At 34.7% G+C, this 18,190-nt stretch overlaps 4 protein-coding genes across 4 annotated transcripts; 2 read left to right on the forward strand and 2 right to left on the reverse strand.

Annotated features, from left to right (window-relative positions):
- The first annotated feature begins 1,233 nt into the window (after window positions 1-1,233).
- Window positions 1,234-3,658, forward strand: LOC128132066 (uncharacterized). The gene is made up of 5 exons (XM_052768108.1): window positions 1,234-1,321; window positions 2,036-2,634; window positions 2,719-2,860; window positions 2,952-3,095; window positions 3,176-3,658. Exons 1-5 carry the CDS (start codon window positions 1,289-1,291, stop codon window positions 3,641-3,643), a joined length of 1,386 nt encoding a protein of 461 aa, XP_052624068.1. The 5' UTR covers window positions 1,234-1,288; the 3' UTR covers window positions 3,644-3,658.
- A 985-nt stretch (window positions 3,659-4,643) lies between these two features.
- LOC128132067 (uncharacterized) lies at window positions 4,644-5,513 on the forward strand. Its single transcript, XM_052768109.1, has 2 exons — window positions 4,644-4,775; window positions 4,876-5,513. Exons 1-2 carry the CDS (start codon window positions 4,659-4,661, stop codon window positions 5,287-5,289), a joined length of 531 nt encoding a protein of 176 aa, XP_052624069.1. The 5' UTR covers window positions 4,644-4,658; the 3' UTR covers window positions 5,290-5,513.
- Window positions 5,514-10,717: 5,204 nt separating this feature from the next.
- Window positions 10,718-12,206, reverse strand: LOC128132068 (uncharacterized). The gene is made up of 2 exons (XM_052768110.1): window positions 11,532-12,206; window positions 10,718-11,448 (listed from the first exon to the last, which is right to left on the reverse strand). Exons 1-2 carry the CDS (start codon window positions 12,091-12,093, stop codon window positions 10,835-10,837), a joined length of 1,176 nt encoding a protein of 391 aa, XP_052624070.1. The 5' UTR covers window positions 12,094-12,206; the 3' UTR covers window positions 10,718-10,834.
- A 2,029-nt stretch (window positions 12,207-14,235) lies between these two features.
- Window positions 14,236-17,793, reverse strand: LOC111883424 (protein ACCELERATED CELL DEATH 6). The gene is made up of 5 exons (XM_023879757.3): window positions 17,607-17,793; window positions 16,619-17,116; window positions 16,399-16,533; window positions 15,282-15,871; window positions 14,236-14,973 (listed from the first exon to the last, which is right to left on the reverse strand). Exons 1-5 carry the CDS (start codon window positions 17,734-17,736, stop codon window positions 14,287-14,289), a joined length of 2,040 nt encoding a protein of 679 aa, XP_023735525.1. The 5' UTR covers window positions 17,737-17,793; the 3' UTR covers window positions 14,236-14,286.
- Between the last annotated feature and the right edge of the window lie 397 nt (window positions 17,794-18,190).

The raw sequence follows: 18,190 nt of genomic DNA on the forward strand, positions 1-18,190 counted from the left end.
GAATCCATTATACGATAAATCATTTGTTTGAAAATATAAATGTAGTCATGAAATGCACCTGCTCAATCGAGATTTCCCTAATAAATATTCAAGTGCATTACAAAGTTATATATGTATGAATAATGTTCTTTCGTGGGTTATGTTTTGAAAAGAAGTAAGAATAAATCTCATAAAATCATTAATATGAGCAGGAGATGACATGGGATTTTCTGCAAATGAGTAAAGGGAAAATGACTCAGAAGAGTAATCAACTATTGAGTTTGTTCACGTTTAGTCCATTTCCTTTTTTTTACCCAATATATTATCGAACTTATTGTTTGTGTTCACCATGACCCTTTTCACCAACTATCACATGTGATAGCCGGTCAAAAAAGTTATGGTGAACACAAACAGCAAGTTCGATAGTATATTGCGTATAAAAAAAAAAAGAATCAACTATGAACAAACTCAACAGTTAGTTACCCTCATAAGTCATTTTCGCTGTAAAAATTAAAAAAAAATATGTGTCCACAACTATTTTGGCCAATATATTTGAAACAACCATATATTGATACTATTTTTTATGTTTGCTATAATTTGGTAAAAAAAACTCCGTTTTAATCTTCTAAATTTCTCTTTTGAAGAAACATATGAATTTGTTTTATTAAATCAAAATAAATAATCAAGACTACATATAAACAGGGGAGTCCTATAAAAAAAACACAGACTGCACAAGTTAAGCCGCACTGCATAATGCGGTTTTGAACTTTTACAGTGCAGTTTGTGGCTACGAAAATCTCAAATCGCAAGTGTTGTTTGTGGTTTTGACCCTAAGCTGCACTGCACCACAAACACCACTAGTTTTAAACAACTACTTTTGAATTAGTTTCCTGGTGATTTACGGGAATCTTCATTGCAGGGAGGGCATAATTTGTTCAGCTATCTATTAGATTTTTTTTTAGAGAAAATGACAAAAATAGCCAATTACACTAATTGCATTATAAAAATAGCCAAAAAAAATCGGGATTGCATATTTAGCCACCCATTTCGCAGATGAGAAGGCCCCATCTGCGAAATGGGCATCTCATCTGCGAATGTACAAGTGCCTGAAGCACAGTTGTGCTTCAGGCACTTGTACATTCGCAGATGAGATGCCCATTTCGCAGATGGGGCCTTCTCATCTGCGAAATGGGTGATTTTTAGGTATAAAAACGTTTTTTTTTTTTTTTTTTCATTTTCACCATTCTCTACACAAAAACTCTCTCTAACTTTGGGCTTCTCTCGGAATTTTGGCTAGTTTTTGAAGAAAATGGAGGATTATGTCAACAATCCCGCAAATATGGTTAGATTTTAACTCTTTTAATGTTTAAAGTTATTTTTTTTTTAAGTTAATTTTGTTGTGTTTGATAGTTTTAGTATATTTTTAGTATACTTGAAGTTTAAATGCAAGTAGAGACAAGTAGATAATGTTTACAATTTGTTATTTTTATAGTTTTTTTAGTTGTTGTATAACCTGAAATCTTGTAAATTTTTATCCTATAATTGTTTATATAAACTGCAAAATAGTTGTTTGTATATATATTTGTCGTATAACATTTGTATAAGTTGAAAATTTGTCGTATATATATTGTTAGAAATTGTTTTTATTTGTCGTATAAGTTGAAAATTTTGTATAAAGTAATCGTATAACTTGCAAAATTGTTAGTTTGGTTGTCGTTTTATTTTTAATTTTTTTTGTTTATATGGTTATATAATGTTAGTTTTAATTAGAAAGATAAAAATTGTTTATATATTTGTCGTTTAAGTTGAAAATTTGTTTAAGTTGAAAATATGTTTAAGTTGAAAATATTTATATAATTATGTATGATATTGCTTTCTATCGTAAATATATTTGTTGTATAATTTGGAAAATTGTTTATATATGTGTATGTTATTGTTTTTTATCGGGGAAATATATATATTAGTAATTAAGAAAGTATTTGCAGTTCGTAATCATATATTTAAAAATATATATATTTTTTAGTTATCTAATTTGTTTTTGTGTTTTTTTTTGCAGCATGATTTTAGTTTAATGAATACGAAAGCCTTTGCGAACCTAAAAGGCTCTGGCGGTAACATATGGGAAGTCTTTGAAGTTTTAGATGATGTCCGACGTGCTATTTTCAGAAATACCGTCTTTGGCTATTTTATTGATGTCCCTCGTTTACAAGGGGACGCTTTATTGTTTCATAAAATGTTCCTTCATCAGATCCGGCCGGACCCTGTTTTATCTCCAGATGGAATAAAACGTTTATATTTTCGAGTAGGCAATACCAAAATGGTTTATGGGCCGGAAGAGTTTTGTTTGATTACCGGGTTCAATTTTGGGGAGTATCCAAAAAACATTGGGAGAAAAGGGTCGGAAAAATTAATAAGCAGTAAAAAAAGATGTTTACTGCGTGAACGGCTATTTCCGGACCATACTAATAGTTCGGTGAAAATCGGCGACCTGAAAAGTTTAATTTTAAATCAAACATTCCTAGCACTTGACGACCTTGATGCAGTTAGAGTATGTTTGATATACATTTTGTGTGAAGGTTTTTTGGGCAAAGAAGTTAACGATCGGGTGCCACAAGATTGGTTTTATTTGGCTGAGAATTTGGATCTCTGGAATAGGTATATTTTCTTTACGTTAAAAGTTCTATTTTATTAAACTTATAATTTATATAATAATCAATTTTGTTTTTTTTGTTTTGTTAGCTTCGCTTGGGGTAGCTATCAATGGGATTTTACTTATGTTGACCTTGAGGATACGTGGAATAAGATACATCATTATTTATCACTTCCTGAGCGTGGTCAAACTTTAAAGTATTCCGTCTCAGGATTTACTGCTCCAATTAGGGTATAAAAATTTTATTATATTTAAATTGTTTTATTGTTATATTTTTTATTTTAATTTTAACTTTTATTACTGTTATTGTACAAAATTGTAGATATGGATATATGAGATGATTCCGGCTGTTCGTGCATGTGGATTTGCATTGAGAAAAAATAAAGACTTGCCTCGGATGAAAAGATGGAGCGGAACAAAAAAATTGAAATGGGTTGACGTGAACAAGATTTGGTCAAAGATGCAGGTTTAAAAATAATTCGTTTATTATTAATAAAGTTGATTATTATAGTTTTATATGCATTTTTAATATGTTTAATTTTTTAGGAGGGGCTACCACCAAGACAAAACATGTTACCGGGTGATGGTGAGATGACATCTTTTTATTATATGTCATTTCAAGAGTATGTATATGGTGAAGGGAAAGCAGTTCCATCCCCAGTACGGGACCATTTTAGGAGACAAGACGAATCTTCGTCTAGTATGTCGTCCAGTGGTCGCTCTCATGGTAGAGGTCGGGGCAGTGGGAAACACAAGCTAGACGAGTTGTTGAAACGGGTACATGCACTGGAGCAGCATGTGTTTATGAATCAACAAAAACCTACAGAGGTTTTTTATGAAGAAGTGAATAATGAACAATTTTGGAACGACATTATTTTTGAGGAACCGACAGTGTCACAAAGAAATTATGATGAACAGGTTAGTTACACGCTACATTATTTATTAAATTTTATTAACATATATGAATACCTGTGTTCATATTTTATATTTGAAAATATAGGTTGTGCAAGATGAAGTGATGAATAAAAACAATACAACTCAAAATGTTTTTGGTGATACTCAAAACGACAAGGTTGTTATAGATGTTACCTTTACGATTTTAATAATTACTTTTTAATAAAGTGTCTTTCGTTATTAAGTAAAAAGTTATATTTTTAATGTAGGTGTTGGAGGAGAGTAATCAGTATGCGGGGAACAAATTTGATGATGATGTGTTTGATGTAAACGATTATAGTGAAGTTAAAGAGGTTATTATATAGTTACATTAATATTAATATTTTGTTTATTTAGATATTATTGGTTATTAAATTATGTGTATTTCGTTATTAAGTATAAAGTATTATCTTTAATGTAGGAGTGGGAGGAGAGGAATGACAATGCAGGGAACAAATTTGATGATGATGTGTCGGATGAAGACGAACTTATAATAATGGGAAATGTAGATTATTTTCATGATGATGATGATGACAAAGAAGTTACACCCGATAAACCTAGGAGTCGAAAACCATCACAATTTTTATGCACTCCTTACACCGAGGTATTCGTTTTATTTATAAACTGATGATTTTATGTTTATATGAATTATCTGAAAGATATACATTTAAACATTTGAATATTGTTTTTAGTTGCACACGACACCGAAACAAAAAAGAAGAACAAAAAAGAAGGTTGGTATGAAATCAACAAGCCCCGTTCCTCCTCCAGTTTTTGGTGTTGCTCATGACTTCTCCATGTTGCGCCTGCAACCTTACGTAGCAGGCGGTGAGGATGTCATCCAAAATTATGTATTGCATTCATACGATGTGCAGCATCGTTTGTTTAATTTCGTGTTAGATAGAGATTTTTGGAGCTCATTGTTTGGGCATACACACGACGGATGGTTGGAGTCAGCGGTAAATAAATTGTTAATTAATTCTTTTAAAAGTTAATTGTTTTTTAGTCAATAACAAAAGTATCATGTGTGCAGCATATAACCATTTGGTACCGAGTTTTGATGGAGAGACGGTTTGAGAGCGACCGACATACAATAATGCCTCCAAATTTTTTTGTTTCTCATGCTTTGGAAGAAGGACAGGACTGGAGGGCATTTATGGCTGGTATTGCTACATACCCCAACTTCATGGTTGCTTGGTGGGATGTTGATACGGTAAACTTAATACTTTATATTGAAAATAATATCGTTTTTTTGTTATGTTTTTGTATTGTGATGTAAATAAACATAAATTTATTTTCTGATCCTTATACAGGTCTTATTGCCGATTCATTCATCCCCTAATCATTGGCTATTTGGGGAACTACGATTAGCGTCAATGGAAGTGCATATTTATGACAGTCTTGGTAGAGGTGCTTATGAAAAATTCCAATCCGAAGGAATCTTTTCCAAATTTGAACGTCGGGTGGCAAATTATTTGGACAAGATTAAGTATTGGGCGCGGAGGAACATCCCAAGGATTCCATTGAATATGCAATTCATTTATGAAGAAAACGTTCCCCAACAAAGTAGTCATTTGGGAGATTGCGGTGTTTTTCTTTGTATGTTTATGGAGCAATTGGTTTCAGGTCAACCAATACGTGTTCTTATTGACCCAAAGAACGCAGCTTTAGAGTTCCGTCTCCGGATGGCAAAAATTATTTGGGGGTCTAGTCTTGCTCCTCTGTAGTTGGATTATATAAATGTATATACAAATTAATGTTGGATTTCATTATTAGTTTATCTTTAGAGTTTACTCAACGGATGACAAAAAATATAACGTTACGACAATTACAACAATTTAATGACCTACTAATTACTTATCAATAAATTCAACATAAGAACGACCACAACATTTGTTTTAACGTTACAAATACAACAATTTATTGACCAAACAACTTCAAAACCATAAAAACAATATTGAAAAACTTACAACTTGTAAACAAGAACTGCCAAGAACAACACCCAACTACAAACCAACGCTATCTTTAACTTCTTATTTTCTGATTGAAAGAGCTTATTAGAGTTAGCTACTTTAGCTATTACCATAGAAGATTGATCCTTCTCTTCATCAACCCAACTGATAAACCCGCATTTTGGTCCCTGTTAAATTTAATATCCACAGTAAGAAAATAAATTTGTGTCATGTAAACACGAGGGTTTAAATTTGAATGACGGTAAGAACATGATACCAAATACGGGCAAGCGTAGAACAATCTTCCTGGGTTTTTAGCTGTACCCGAAATCCTAACGATACGTTCTCCTCCACAATTGCAGTATGCCATTAGCCTTCTTATTCTTTTAAATCGGAGGTAGTTTCTCAGTTAAATTTTTTCATAATGAGTGACACCCATTTATAGAATAAATCATATTACGGACAATTCTTTTTGACTATGAAATAAACTGGTTTGACTATGAATTCAAAAAGTTCAACTATGGAATGCAGACAAGTACATTTTGTAGTATTGTCATGTCGGTCAGTGAAATTTGACTATGAAATGAACTGGTTTGACTATGAATTCAAAATGTTCAACTATGAAATGCAGACAAGTACATTCTGTAGTATTGTCATGTCGGTTAGTGAAATTTGACTATGAAATGAACTGGTTTGACTATGAATTCAAAATGTTCAACTATGAATTTAAAGGGTTAAACTATGAATTTTGATCAGTAGAGATACAATATCTTCTATTTATAATTCCATTTGTGTGATCATTGTAGAGCACAATTATCGATATTGAAAATGAGTAGTCACAGCCAAAGAACCTTTTCTCAACTACCAATTTTCTTGCATAACCTTCAAAGAACAAATCCTAATACCTTCACAGCCATTAAGAAAACCGATAACAACCGCTTTCAATTATGTTTTGTGGCTTTAGGTTGCGTGGTATAACATACTTCTTTTATTGAGTTATACAATATTTCATGGTAATGTATGTCGATTAATTCTTACATAACACTAATATGTGTTCGTTTTTATGTAGATTCGTACCTTCCTTAGGTGCATGATACCGCTAATATATGTGGGTTATTTACCCCTTCTTGGGAGCTTTCTGACAACAATGTACTTCGCAGTGGCTTTAGATGGAAATCATGAGCCACTACTCTTAGCACTTGGTTTGGGAACCTTACAGTGTGAAGAATCATGGAGATGGTTCATGATGAGGTTAAGAGATTGTTTAGGTGAGGACACAGAGGTTGGTTTCATAAGCAACATGTGTGATAACATAGACTTTGGTGTTGACAGTGCCTACCCGGATTCCTATCATGGATATTGTCCTAAAGATATAGCTCGAAAGATACGTGAGTCTATCGGACATAACAATACGGAAGTCGAATCGTTGTTTTGGAAGTCATGCAATGCATATAGCGTTGATGATTTTTACTTGTGTTTCGAAAGGTTGCAAAGTACATGTAGGCAACCACCTTTCTGCACCTTGCTTATGAGTCCAATTTACTGGCTTGACGATATACCGATTTCAAAATGGACAAGAGCATTTTTCCCAAAAATACGTTACAATGTTAAATCAATTGACGTCCCTGAAATTTTGCAAATTATATCCTCACGTGAGTTTCCTATAACAACGATAATTGAGTTAACCACCACGTCGATAAAATCAAAGTATGCTGAACGGGCCGAACTGGCTGGTAAGGGAGATTGTTATATTTTGTTTTTTTTATTGTCATGCTATTTTTATTAAAATATCAAATTTTACAGGGAGGTTGTCTGGTGGGTTGACCCCTTACGTTGAGAGTAAGGTTCAAAAAAGTCTCAGCAAGTCTTACAATTGTAATGCAAAACGTTTGTATGGGGATACATTTGAAGTCCATGACACTTTTGCCACCAGCAACGTACAACTTGAACGAAGGGTATGTAGTTGTGGTAAATGGCAAAAAAGTGGTATACCATGTGGCCACGCTATAGCATGTCTAAGAACCCGTACATCTGAGTCCATTCAGAGAATGGTTGAATACAAGTTCACTAATTATGTGTATCGAGTTGCATATGGATCTGAGTTGGTGAATGGTATACCATCATATGAGCATTGGGAAATACCAAATGAAACGGTGGTCCTGTTACCTCCCTCAATGCAGTAGTTATTCATGTAGCATATTTATGTTTTATGTAGTATTATGTATTAGTTTTTTATGTACTCCGTTTTTATTTTACTGCTGTGTTACGTATTAGTTATCCATGTACCCAGTTTATTTTTTATGTCGTATTATGTGTTAGTTATTTATGTACCCCGGTTTTATTTTATTGCTTTATAAATATTGGCTATTGAGGGAACAACATACATTAAAAGAAATGGACGTTTATTAAATAGTAACGACTAGACACATACAACAACAAGCAACTTAAATAACGAAAAACAATTAACTTAACCAACATGCATATTAAAAATAAGGGACATTCTTTAAAACATTCCATGCATCTAAGTGGGTAAACTCGCTACCATCGTATTGAAAGCGGTATAGTTCCAAAGCCACCTGTCGTAGAATGTCTTCATCCGTATTTGCATGTTCGTTATCCAACTCGTTATAAATACGTTGAAATTGTTTCACCTTCATTTTCATATCCAGAAACTTCGCTTTGACATCTCTTCTTCTTCGATATTGAGTGCGGTTCATTAAATGGTGAAACAAATGACAGACACGAGACCAAAATGATCCGGCACGAACTTGTGGGGGACCCGGTGGAAAATCCACCTCTACAGTTGTAATCCAAGCTTGAACCAAAGCGACCTCCTCTGCGTTCCTCCATATACGTGGTGAGTCCATAATTGCAAGGAGGGAAGTAATAAAATACAATTACAACGGATATTGAAATCTATTTATAACGACTCCTTACTTTCCTGGTGCAATGAGTTGTCAACTCAAACAGCAATGTATTGTGTTGTCATTCAACCGGGGATGAATTGTCAACTCGAACAGTGATCTGTTGTGTTATAAGTATAGTACACTGCATTCGTCAGTTAATTTTGACTATGAATTGCAGACATATTAGAAGTTTGGACTGCGATTTTGTGTAGAAACTACTATAAATTGACCCTAAGTTACATGCAAAACGTTATTAAATTAACCAATATAGTTGTTCAAATATTGTTTTTTAGATTCTACCCTCTTTGTTTCAATCCAAATGACTTCTATATCATGGAGCAATGAAGAGTTCTTGGTTCTTACACATGCTTATATTCATGTGTACGAGACAAGCAAGTTGAATGATCCAATGTTTTGGAGCCGTCTAACAAATATTTTCAATGCTGAAAACCGAATGGCTACAAGAAACGATCGTGACGAACTAGACATCTTAGCAAGATGGTATGAAATGAAAACCGAAGTTCTATTATTCAACGATCTTTATACCAAAATTGACGACACCCGTTTAAATGCTACTGAGGATGTCATCTTGGAAGCTGCTAAGGAGGAATACAAGTCATTAAGTAACGGGTTGGAATTCCAGTTTCAAGCCCCTTGGAATATTTTGAAATATATCCCGTTTGTTTAAAATCTATTTTAGTTTATTATTTGAGTACTAGGTTATTTTCATGTACTAGGTTATTTTCATGTATTTCTTATGTATTTCGTATGTATTTCGTTTGTTTAAAATCTATTTTAGTTTATTATGTGAGTACTAGGTTATTTTCATGTATTTCGTATGTAATTCGTATGTATTTCATATGTTTAAAATATATTTTAGTTTAGTATGTGAGAAACTCGTATGATTAAGTTGAGTTAATATATTTTAGTTTATTATGTGAGAAACTCGTATGATTAACTTGGGTTAATAAATGGCCATTGCATTAGTTATCAAAATATATTAGAATACATTAGTAACAAGATTCCATGAACCATTAAAACATCACAACAATTACATGAAAAAAACGACATAATACGATCAAAGCATTAACGTAAAACACAAGTCCATGGCTTAGTCTTAACACAAATTAGAGCGGTCTACTTGAAATACTGTTTATCTCTAACAACCTTCCAAACTTCCTCATATTCGAAGTCTCTGCCTTCATGCTCAAAGATGTAAAACTCTGTAACAACTTCCAAGAACTCTTCTTCGTCACGACAACGAACATTGTTACGTTTCGCATAACTACATGCTCGATTGAACCATGTCACTTCCTCCTTTACATCCGTCCACTTAGTAACAACATCTGATTTTTCTCTTTTTTGCCCTTCTCCCATCTCATGGTTAAACAAAGATGTGATGCGACTCCATTCATCACCAATTAGGCAATGCGGGGGAGCAAGTAACGGTTCACCATCCTTAACACTTAGCCAGCACCGTGTTAGAACTAACACCTCGTTTGTCGTCCATGGCCTTTCAGAATTGGAACCAGGTACTTCATTCGAAGAACTTGTTGCATTCGACGACATTTCTAATAATGGGAATTCGTTTCGTTTAGGTGATTTGGGTGTTTGGTTTATAGATCTTAAACATCTATTTATATAAATAAATAGACTATGAAATAATACTTTGACTACGAAATGGTTATATTTGGACTACGAATTTCAGCTTTATGCAGTGTTTTGTCATGTCAAACTGTCATTTATGCAACGAAGTAGATTGTTACTACTGTGATTCGGTAGACCCTTTTTTTACACCCTCTTCAGCCGGGTCATATATGTCACATGAAAATTTTGAAGAATTAAAGAAGGCTGAAGCACAACAAGAAGAGGACAAAGAGTCATCCCGACTTCTCACTCAACTTGCTAATGATATAGGTTCGGAATGCAAACAAGCTGAAGAATGGATTGACCTCAATAAAAACAAAATCAAAGAGCATAAAGATTGGATAAAAAAGAGTAAGAAGGCAATCAAAACGACTGAAAAACGGCTTGCTGAGAAGGATGAGCAGTTGATACACATTATGGTAAAAAAGGATCGTTTCGAAGACAAAATGAGAATTAGGGATGACTATATAACAATGGAGAAAGAGAAGTACCCGTTGCAGTTCCCTGAGTTTAAAAATTAGTTATAAGTTGTTGTAATATTATCATGAAACATATTAGGTTGTCAAATGATCGTTTGTTGTTTTTTTTAAATAACATGTTGTAACTGTTAAAATAAATCTGCAAACTATATTTTATAATATAAAGGCTTCATTCATTGTTATAATCAACAAACTTAACTAAAATATGAAAGCATAGCAATGTCTTGTAAGAGTTAATAAAAATATTACAATACATAATAAGCTAACAACTCGTCATTACTCTTAATTTCAAGGTTGTTTAATATCAAAATCAGCGTTATGGGTTTGTGAGCAACCCGCTGAACCACCAATATTATATGCCATTTCTGCAGTAGAAATTATGTGACCTGCTCTGCTACCAGACGCCCTTCCAGTACAATTATTTCTCGTGTGTCCTAGGTGACCACATGTAGAACACTCTTTTATAATTGGACCCTCGCCTTGGGATGGAATGCGGTCTGTGTTTCTTGGCCTGCCTGGCTGACGTTTATCCATTATAGGTGGCTTAACAATCATCAAATCATCGGGGATCTCCCATTCGGATGGCTTCGGCAGAGGGTTTACTGATTCCTCATATGTTTTCCTCAGTGTTTCGGTAAAGTAAGCATTTAATGCAAACCTCGAGCAGTCTTGGTAATTGTTCACTGTTAAACATCTTATGACATGACCACAAGGTATCCCATCAAGTTGCCAATGCCTACATGTACATGTCATATGTTGAAAATCAACAATCACATTTTGTGCCCCCTTTTTGACCTCGCATTTCGTATTTGAGATCATGCGAACATCCCATTTGGTAAAATTTTTCTTGTTTTCTTTTACAACTTCATCCGCCCAAGGGGTAAGTGTTGTTGTTGCTTCCGCTAAAAAAACAGCCAAAATGAAGAAGTTAAAATCAATAACATCGAAACTAATAAAACATTAATATTACAAATTTACGTAATACCTGCAAAGTTACGTCTTTGAAACCACCATTGTTGCATTGTAGCACGAAAAAAATCAATCAACATAAGTATTGGCACCTTACGTGCGTGTCTAAATAATGCATTTATAGACTCCGCACTGTTGGACGACATAAGATTGTATCGGTTCCCTTTAAAATGTGCCCTTGACCAGGTTTTTGGATTTATACTTTTTAAGTACTCCCATACTGGTTCTTTTGTCTTTTTCATAACATCCATGGCAGCATCAAAAGCATCAACTGTGTACGCCCTACACGCCTCCCAAAAAATTCCTTTAACCGTTTTACTCTTGCTGAATCTAGATACTATGTTGAAATACAAATGGACACCACATATTCCATGATGAGCGTGAGGAAAAATGTTGGCAACGGATGTTGCTATAGATGGAGACCTATCAGATATAATTGTAAGCTCCTGCATATTTCCTATGCAATCACGTAGTTTTTGAAAAAACCATGTCCAAGAATCAGTACACTCATTTTTGCATATACCATATGCAACCGGTAATATTTGATTTTGTCCGTCCTTAGTAACTGCAAGTAGCATGGTACCTTTGAACTCGCCCTTTAGGTGAGCTCCATCTACTACTAGGGTTGGCTTACAAAAATTGACAAAAGCTCGTACCTACAATACATTGTATATCTATTCAAATACACCAAAATAAATATTAAAAAAAATTAGAACATGATAATACTAACCGAGCAACCGAGTGCGACGTACAAAAACTCAAACCGATCATCAGCATCTGTTTTAATATGTGTGACAGTACCCGGATTATGTTTGGCCAAGTTGTGACAATACGCCAGAAGTTTGGTAAAAGAATCCTCTTTCGTACCCCTTAACGACAACAATGCATATTGCTTCGCACGCCATGCCTGATGGTATGAGATATTGATATTCAATTGAGCATTCATATCATTAACAATTTCTTTTCCCCGATAAACTCTACTATAGTCTTTAGCCAAAACATCAGCAACATATTCACCCAAAACATATTTGTTTGCTTGTCGATGATTAGGTTGCAACAATGTTGAAGAACATGTGTGTACATCAACAAATGTATTCACTTGGAAAAGTCCATCAGTATTTTTAATTGCTTTTGCTCTTAGTAACCAAGAACAATTTTTCGAAACACACACAGCTTCATACCTTGATTTGGTGGATCTACTTGTCCTCGTCTGGAAACCTTCTCGAAGACATTTTTTACCAATACACCGCTTTAAAAGTTCTTTGTTTTTAAATATACTCTCACATTGAATCTTTTGAAGATTAATGTCTACCATCTGTGTTGGGATATCTTCATTATTATCAACTGGCCATGCTGGTACAGGGGGCATACCGTAAAAAAGGTTATCGGGATACTTAGCTTTAACTTCATCACCCAACTCATCTCTATCGGAATTACTTTGTAGCTCGGTTATATCTAAACATACATCACCAACATCAACATAATGCCCGTAAACATGATTTTTTTCATTTTTTTGAGTTGAATTTTTTTTCTTTTTAGTTTTATCTACCACACGCCTATTTATAAGTTTAACTTCTTGTTCGGCAACATCATCACAACGACCACCAACATGATTAAGATATGTACCAACATCATCATCCCCAACATACTTGTAATTCTCGGGATCCACATATTGAATAGGTGAATAACTAACATTAACATTTTCAGCAACACTGTGAAACTGAGGTACACTAGGAGTATTGAAAGTACCTATCGGATCGTTGCTCCCTTTAAAACTGCATAAATTACCAACAACTTCGTTTCCAATTTCACCGCCCCCATTAACCTCCTCAACTTCATCAACCACCACAAACACTTTCACAGCCCTTCCTCCACTACATTTGATTACGTTTATCAACATTCTAACATCCACGTCTTCAACTATAGCTATATAATAATTTAATTCAGGATGGTGGAAACGAAGACTAATTCTATATTTGTCTAACAAACCAATTTTGCTTCTTACCATAGATACAAAATCACTATAACTAATATACTCAGAAAATATCAAAGCAAATTCAGAAATACCTCCCTGTGGACATATGTATTCCAGATTAGTTCCATTAACTTGCCATCTTCCACCGGTTACAAGACAAACCAAATATTCAATCATTTTTTGAGCAAATTGTAGAGATAGAGAGTATTTCACAAACCAAATAACAACCAAAATGATATTTTTTCTACAAAAATTTTTATATAGCAAAGCCCATTTCGTAGTCAAACCAATTCATTTCGTAGTCAACCTTTAAAAAAAAAAAAAAAAAAAAAAAAAAAAAAAAAAAATTCATCATTTCGCAGATAGGATCAGAGGATTTCGCAGATGGGACCTATTCCATCTGCGAAATTACCCCTATTTATACCGAAAAATATTAAAAAAAAAAAAAAAATTCTCATCTGCAAATGTACAAGTGCCTGAAGCACAACTGTGCTTCAGGCACTTGTACATTCGCAGATGAGATGCCCATTTCGCAGATGGGGCCTTCTCATCTGCGAAATGGGTGGCTAAATATGTAATCCCGATTTTTTTTTGGCTATTTTTGTAATGCAATTAGTGTAATTGGCTATTTTTGTCATTTTTTCTTTTTTTTAACATTATCTACCAAGTGACAATAAGTAACGCTGTGTCATTACATTTTTATGTCTCCGTTTATAGAATAAAAAAAATCATTCAAAGAAAACCATTACAACAGAATGACAGATATTGAATTATATTACAACAACAATTCCTAAACTCACAACAGTTTTAATATTTTTGAAGTACATCTTGAAAAGTAACGAAATGCGAATGGAAAACGACAATTGTTTTCATAAAGGACACGCTTTTTGGGCCGAAAGAGATACCTAGAACCATATGTCGAAGAAATCACGTCTTTTAACAAAGGATATTGCAGGGTAGCAAACAGGAGGATTAGCATGATAGAAAGCAGGCTGGCAAGGACAGGCATCCATTTATGATCTTTATTGCATAGTATGAAGAAAATACTGCTAAAAGCAACCATCATGGTTGTTATCGCAAGGAGAAGAGTTGCTAGACCTGTCATCAGCTTCTTTGGCAATGATTTACAGAAATCATGTTCCGCATAACAAGATGCAAGGATGGCTAAGAGCATGATCACTGAACCTGATGCTGAGAAGAAAGATATGGCATCTGCCAGAAAGAAAATCATAAAGGCTATTTTTCGAGAAAAGATAGGGAGACCATCGTTCTGATTGTATCCACCAGGAACTGTAAGAAGTGCAGCAAACGTTACGCTGGCAATGAACACCGCAACCACCAAACAGTTGCTAGACATTCCTTTCAGCCAGTCCCCACTTTTTGTCGCTAGATCATTGTGTTCCATGGTAAATAACTCGTGTGGTGTTAGACCATCTTTGTTCCTCTGTTCACGACAAGAAGGAGGGACCATCTCCTCTACTTCCTGCAACATTAATCGAGGTGTCAACAACTATACATGCCAACCATTTATGAATGGAGATGACTGATTAGCCTCTTACAAGGTCAGTAGATAAAAAAAACAAAAGTTTAGCTACAGACTGAACATGTCACATGAAGGCCGAAACAGACAGTTGCATATAAAAATTTATATCTACACCTCAGCTAGACACGGTCACATCCACCTCTATATATGTTGGAGGCTCCCATATCTCCTTGAAAATACCTCGCACATCTCACAAATATATTTGCTAAAACACAACATGCATGAGAACCGTATGGAGAAAAATGTACCTTAAACCACAATAGTTCTCCTTGAAGCTGAAAAGGGGCTGCAAACCCTGACACATCCCCAAGTCGTTTTTTCTTGGCACACTTCCCGACTAAATGCAACATATTGTTGTCATTTTTATCTTTGAGACCAAGTATACGATCCTTCTTTGAGCCTATCTCGTACAATATGTTGTAGATATCCTCATGACGATTTTCAACAGCAGTGTGAAATATACTTTGATTGTTATCGTTTACTTTCAACATCAAATCAGGATATTGCCGGATGAGCTCAACCACAAGTGTAGTATTGCCCATTTCTGCAGCAACAAATGGTATTCGAGAAGAGTACGTTCTATCTTCATTTCTCTGCCATGGTGCATTTGGATCTTTCAAAGTTGTAGCAGCAGGCTCTTTATTTATGTTCTGTGTTTCAACAGTTTGATCTTCCTTGTCAGAAGCTAGCTTTTCATTAATGAAATCAGGCGGCCCTCTGAGAATGTCATCAATTTCATTCACAGGCTTCTCCGCAATATTTTGCCAAATGACTCTTAGTAATTGTGATGCTTCACTTTCCTTTTCAGCTCCAATCTTCGGACAAATAACGGTAAAAACTGAAAGCAACAACCAGCAAAAAAAAAAAATCCAAGTTAATGGTTTTAACAAGTACAGAAAGAAGGATGAAGTTGAGTGTTTGACTAATCCTACACCATAAAATACACAAGGAGGAAAAACTTGTTTAATCGAACCTTCAAATCACAACTTGCTACCCATAAACCACCATTGTGCTAAGCCTCCACCCGACACATATTTTAGAGAGGGGTATTACGGGAGAATCCTCAGAATAAAGAGCATCTTTAGTGGGAGGGGTGTTTTAGGTAACATTTTATATTTTGTCTGTTGCAAGTTGTAACAGCGGATATAAGTGGGTAGTGGGAGTGAGGGTGGAGTCATCTATCTGTTGTGAAATCTGAATACTGTTCCTTTCGGAGAGTGGCTTCTCGAATTTGCCAAATTATCCCTTAATTGTTTGTGTATTATTGAGTGAAATACAATTTGTTCTACATTTTTGAGTTGCAATTCTTGTGTTTATTTAGCTAGATTAAGAGAGTTGGTAGCACATTGGAGTAGAGATGCTTACCCCAATTGATGGTTCTCATGAAGATATTAAGTTTTGTTTCAGCAAAGGCATCGGTCTTGCAAGCCAAAACTCCAAGTACACTCCCACTACTACCAAGTACTTCAGGGTGATCTTTCACTATCTTTAGTGCAATATCTAAAAAAGATCTGAAGATCATTTTTGTGGAAAAAATGATATCACGAAAACATTAGAAATCAGCAATCAAAACAAGAATACTTACCGAACATATCATTCTCAACACATTTCAGAAGAAGCCAACCAGGTTTCTGAGGTGTCCAATAGTCATAATGCATCTTCTGGGATTCCTTGTATAGATACTTCACAACATCATAATTTCCAAACAAGGCAGCCCTGCACAGTGGTGTCATTCCTTGACTACCGGTGATTGACACCAAGTTCCTGTTCCTTTTCACCATAATCTTAACAATTTTAACATTTCCAGCTTCAGCTGCTAAACAGAGGGCAGTACTGGAACTGTTGTTTTCAAGTTCCAAATCTTTATCTTCCATGTAACCCATCAGATTTTCCACAAAGTCTTCAACCTGTTTGGTGCTTTTTGCTGATGCTGCAACATGAAGTGCTGTTTCGCCATTTTCAGTGATACTATACCTTACCAGCTCTTTCCTTTTCTCAAGAATCTTTGTAGCAGTTCCCCAATCACCAGTGATTGATGCTTCGAATAGAGGTATACCAATTTTGATGTAATCCTTTCTAGATCCTTTAACGCAGTTCCAATGCAAAGTTAGTACCCCATTCATCCAAGGACAATTGCAATATTCTTTAACTTATCAACAAAATTAAACATCAGGCGTAGTACATACACCCAATTTGAGCCCTTTAATTTGGCTGTGAATCAATACTAAGGTATTATATATAATATATGAGAAGTAAAAATCCATTCCATCTTAAAATAGGATTTTTATGAAACAAAAATGCATAACTCATGTGGAATTTTAGTCTAAAAGAAACTAACAGCCTTCCAAACAGTCACTGTCAATTTTTTATTATTAAGAAAAGGAAAGTTTCAGCCGTATTGCCATTTGACTCCTGATTTTAAACACGGAATGGTACATATAAACACTTCACTCGACCATCGGAAAGCCTGGAGAATTAGTTCACATGAATGACTGCTTTTCTTGTGAAATGCGTTGTAAATGGCAGTACATGTAACCAAATGGAGGAATAAATGGCGAGCTAGTTGAAGTTACCGTTAAGTAGATCTGGACACGGCTTTGAGTCAGCTTGTGAAGCAACAAAAATTTTGAATTCCCGCTGATGATGCTGGCTACAGAACTTGTCCTCGTCGATTAAGGCTAATTGCACAGCTGGTTGGGTCATCTGCAACAGGGACACTCACGATCAAAACCCTAATTGCTTGATAAAAAAAAAAACCCAGAGGTTTAGTTGAAGTTTATCCTAAACTTATTTACCAACTAACGCGCAAAGCTTTATACTGTAACAAACTTTTTATTTTATTTACATTTAAGTAATTTTTTTTAGGAAAATGAAGTGAAACTCTTATAAACGACTTTTTAATAAAATAACAAAAAAAAATTTCTTTGAGAAATGACCATTTTCTCCGGAATACCGTATTCTGGAGCACGTAAGAACATTCCGGACTTGACTCGGGTAACGTATTCCGGAATACGATATCCCGGAACATTTATTTTTGTTCTGGAGCTATGGGTGGTTGGTAGGATTAGGTCCGGAATATGACACATCCTACATTTCAGACTGAAAAAAGTTTATTCCGCATTGTACTCCGGAATGATCGTACATTTCGAAGGTATGT

This window comes from Lactuca sativa, chromosome 2, assembly GCF_002870075.4.
Source record: "Lactuca sativa cultivar Salinas chromosome 2, Lsat_Salinas_v11, whole genome shotgun sequence".
Lineage (NCBI taxonomy): Eukaryota > Viridiplantae > Streptophyta > Magnoliopsida > Asterales > Asteraceae > Lactuca > Lactuca sativa.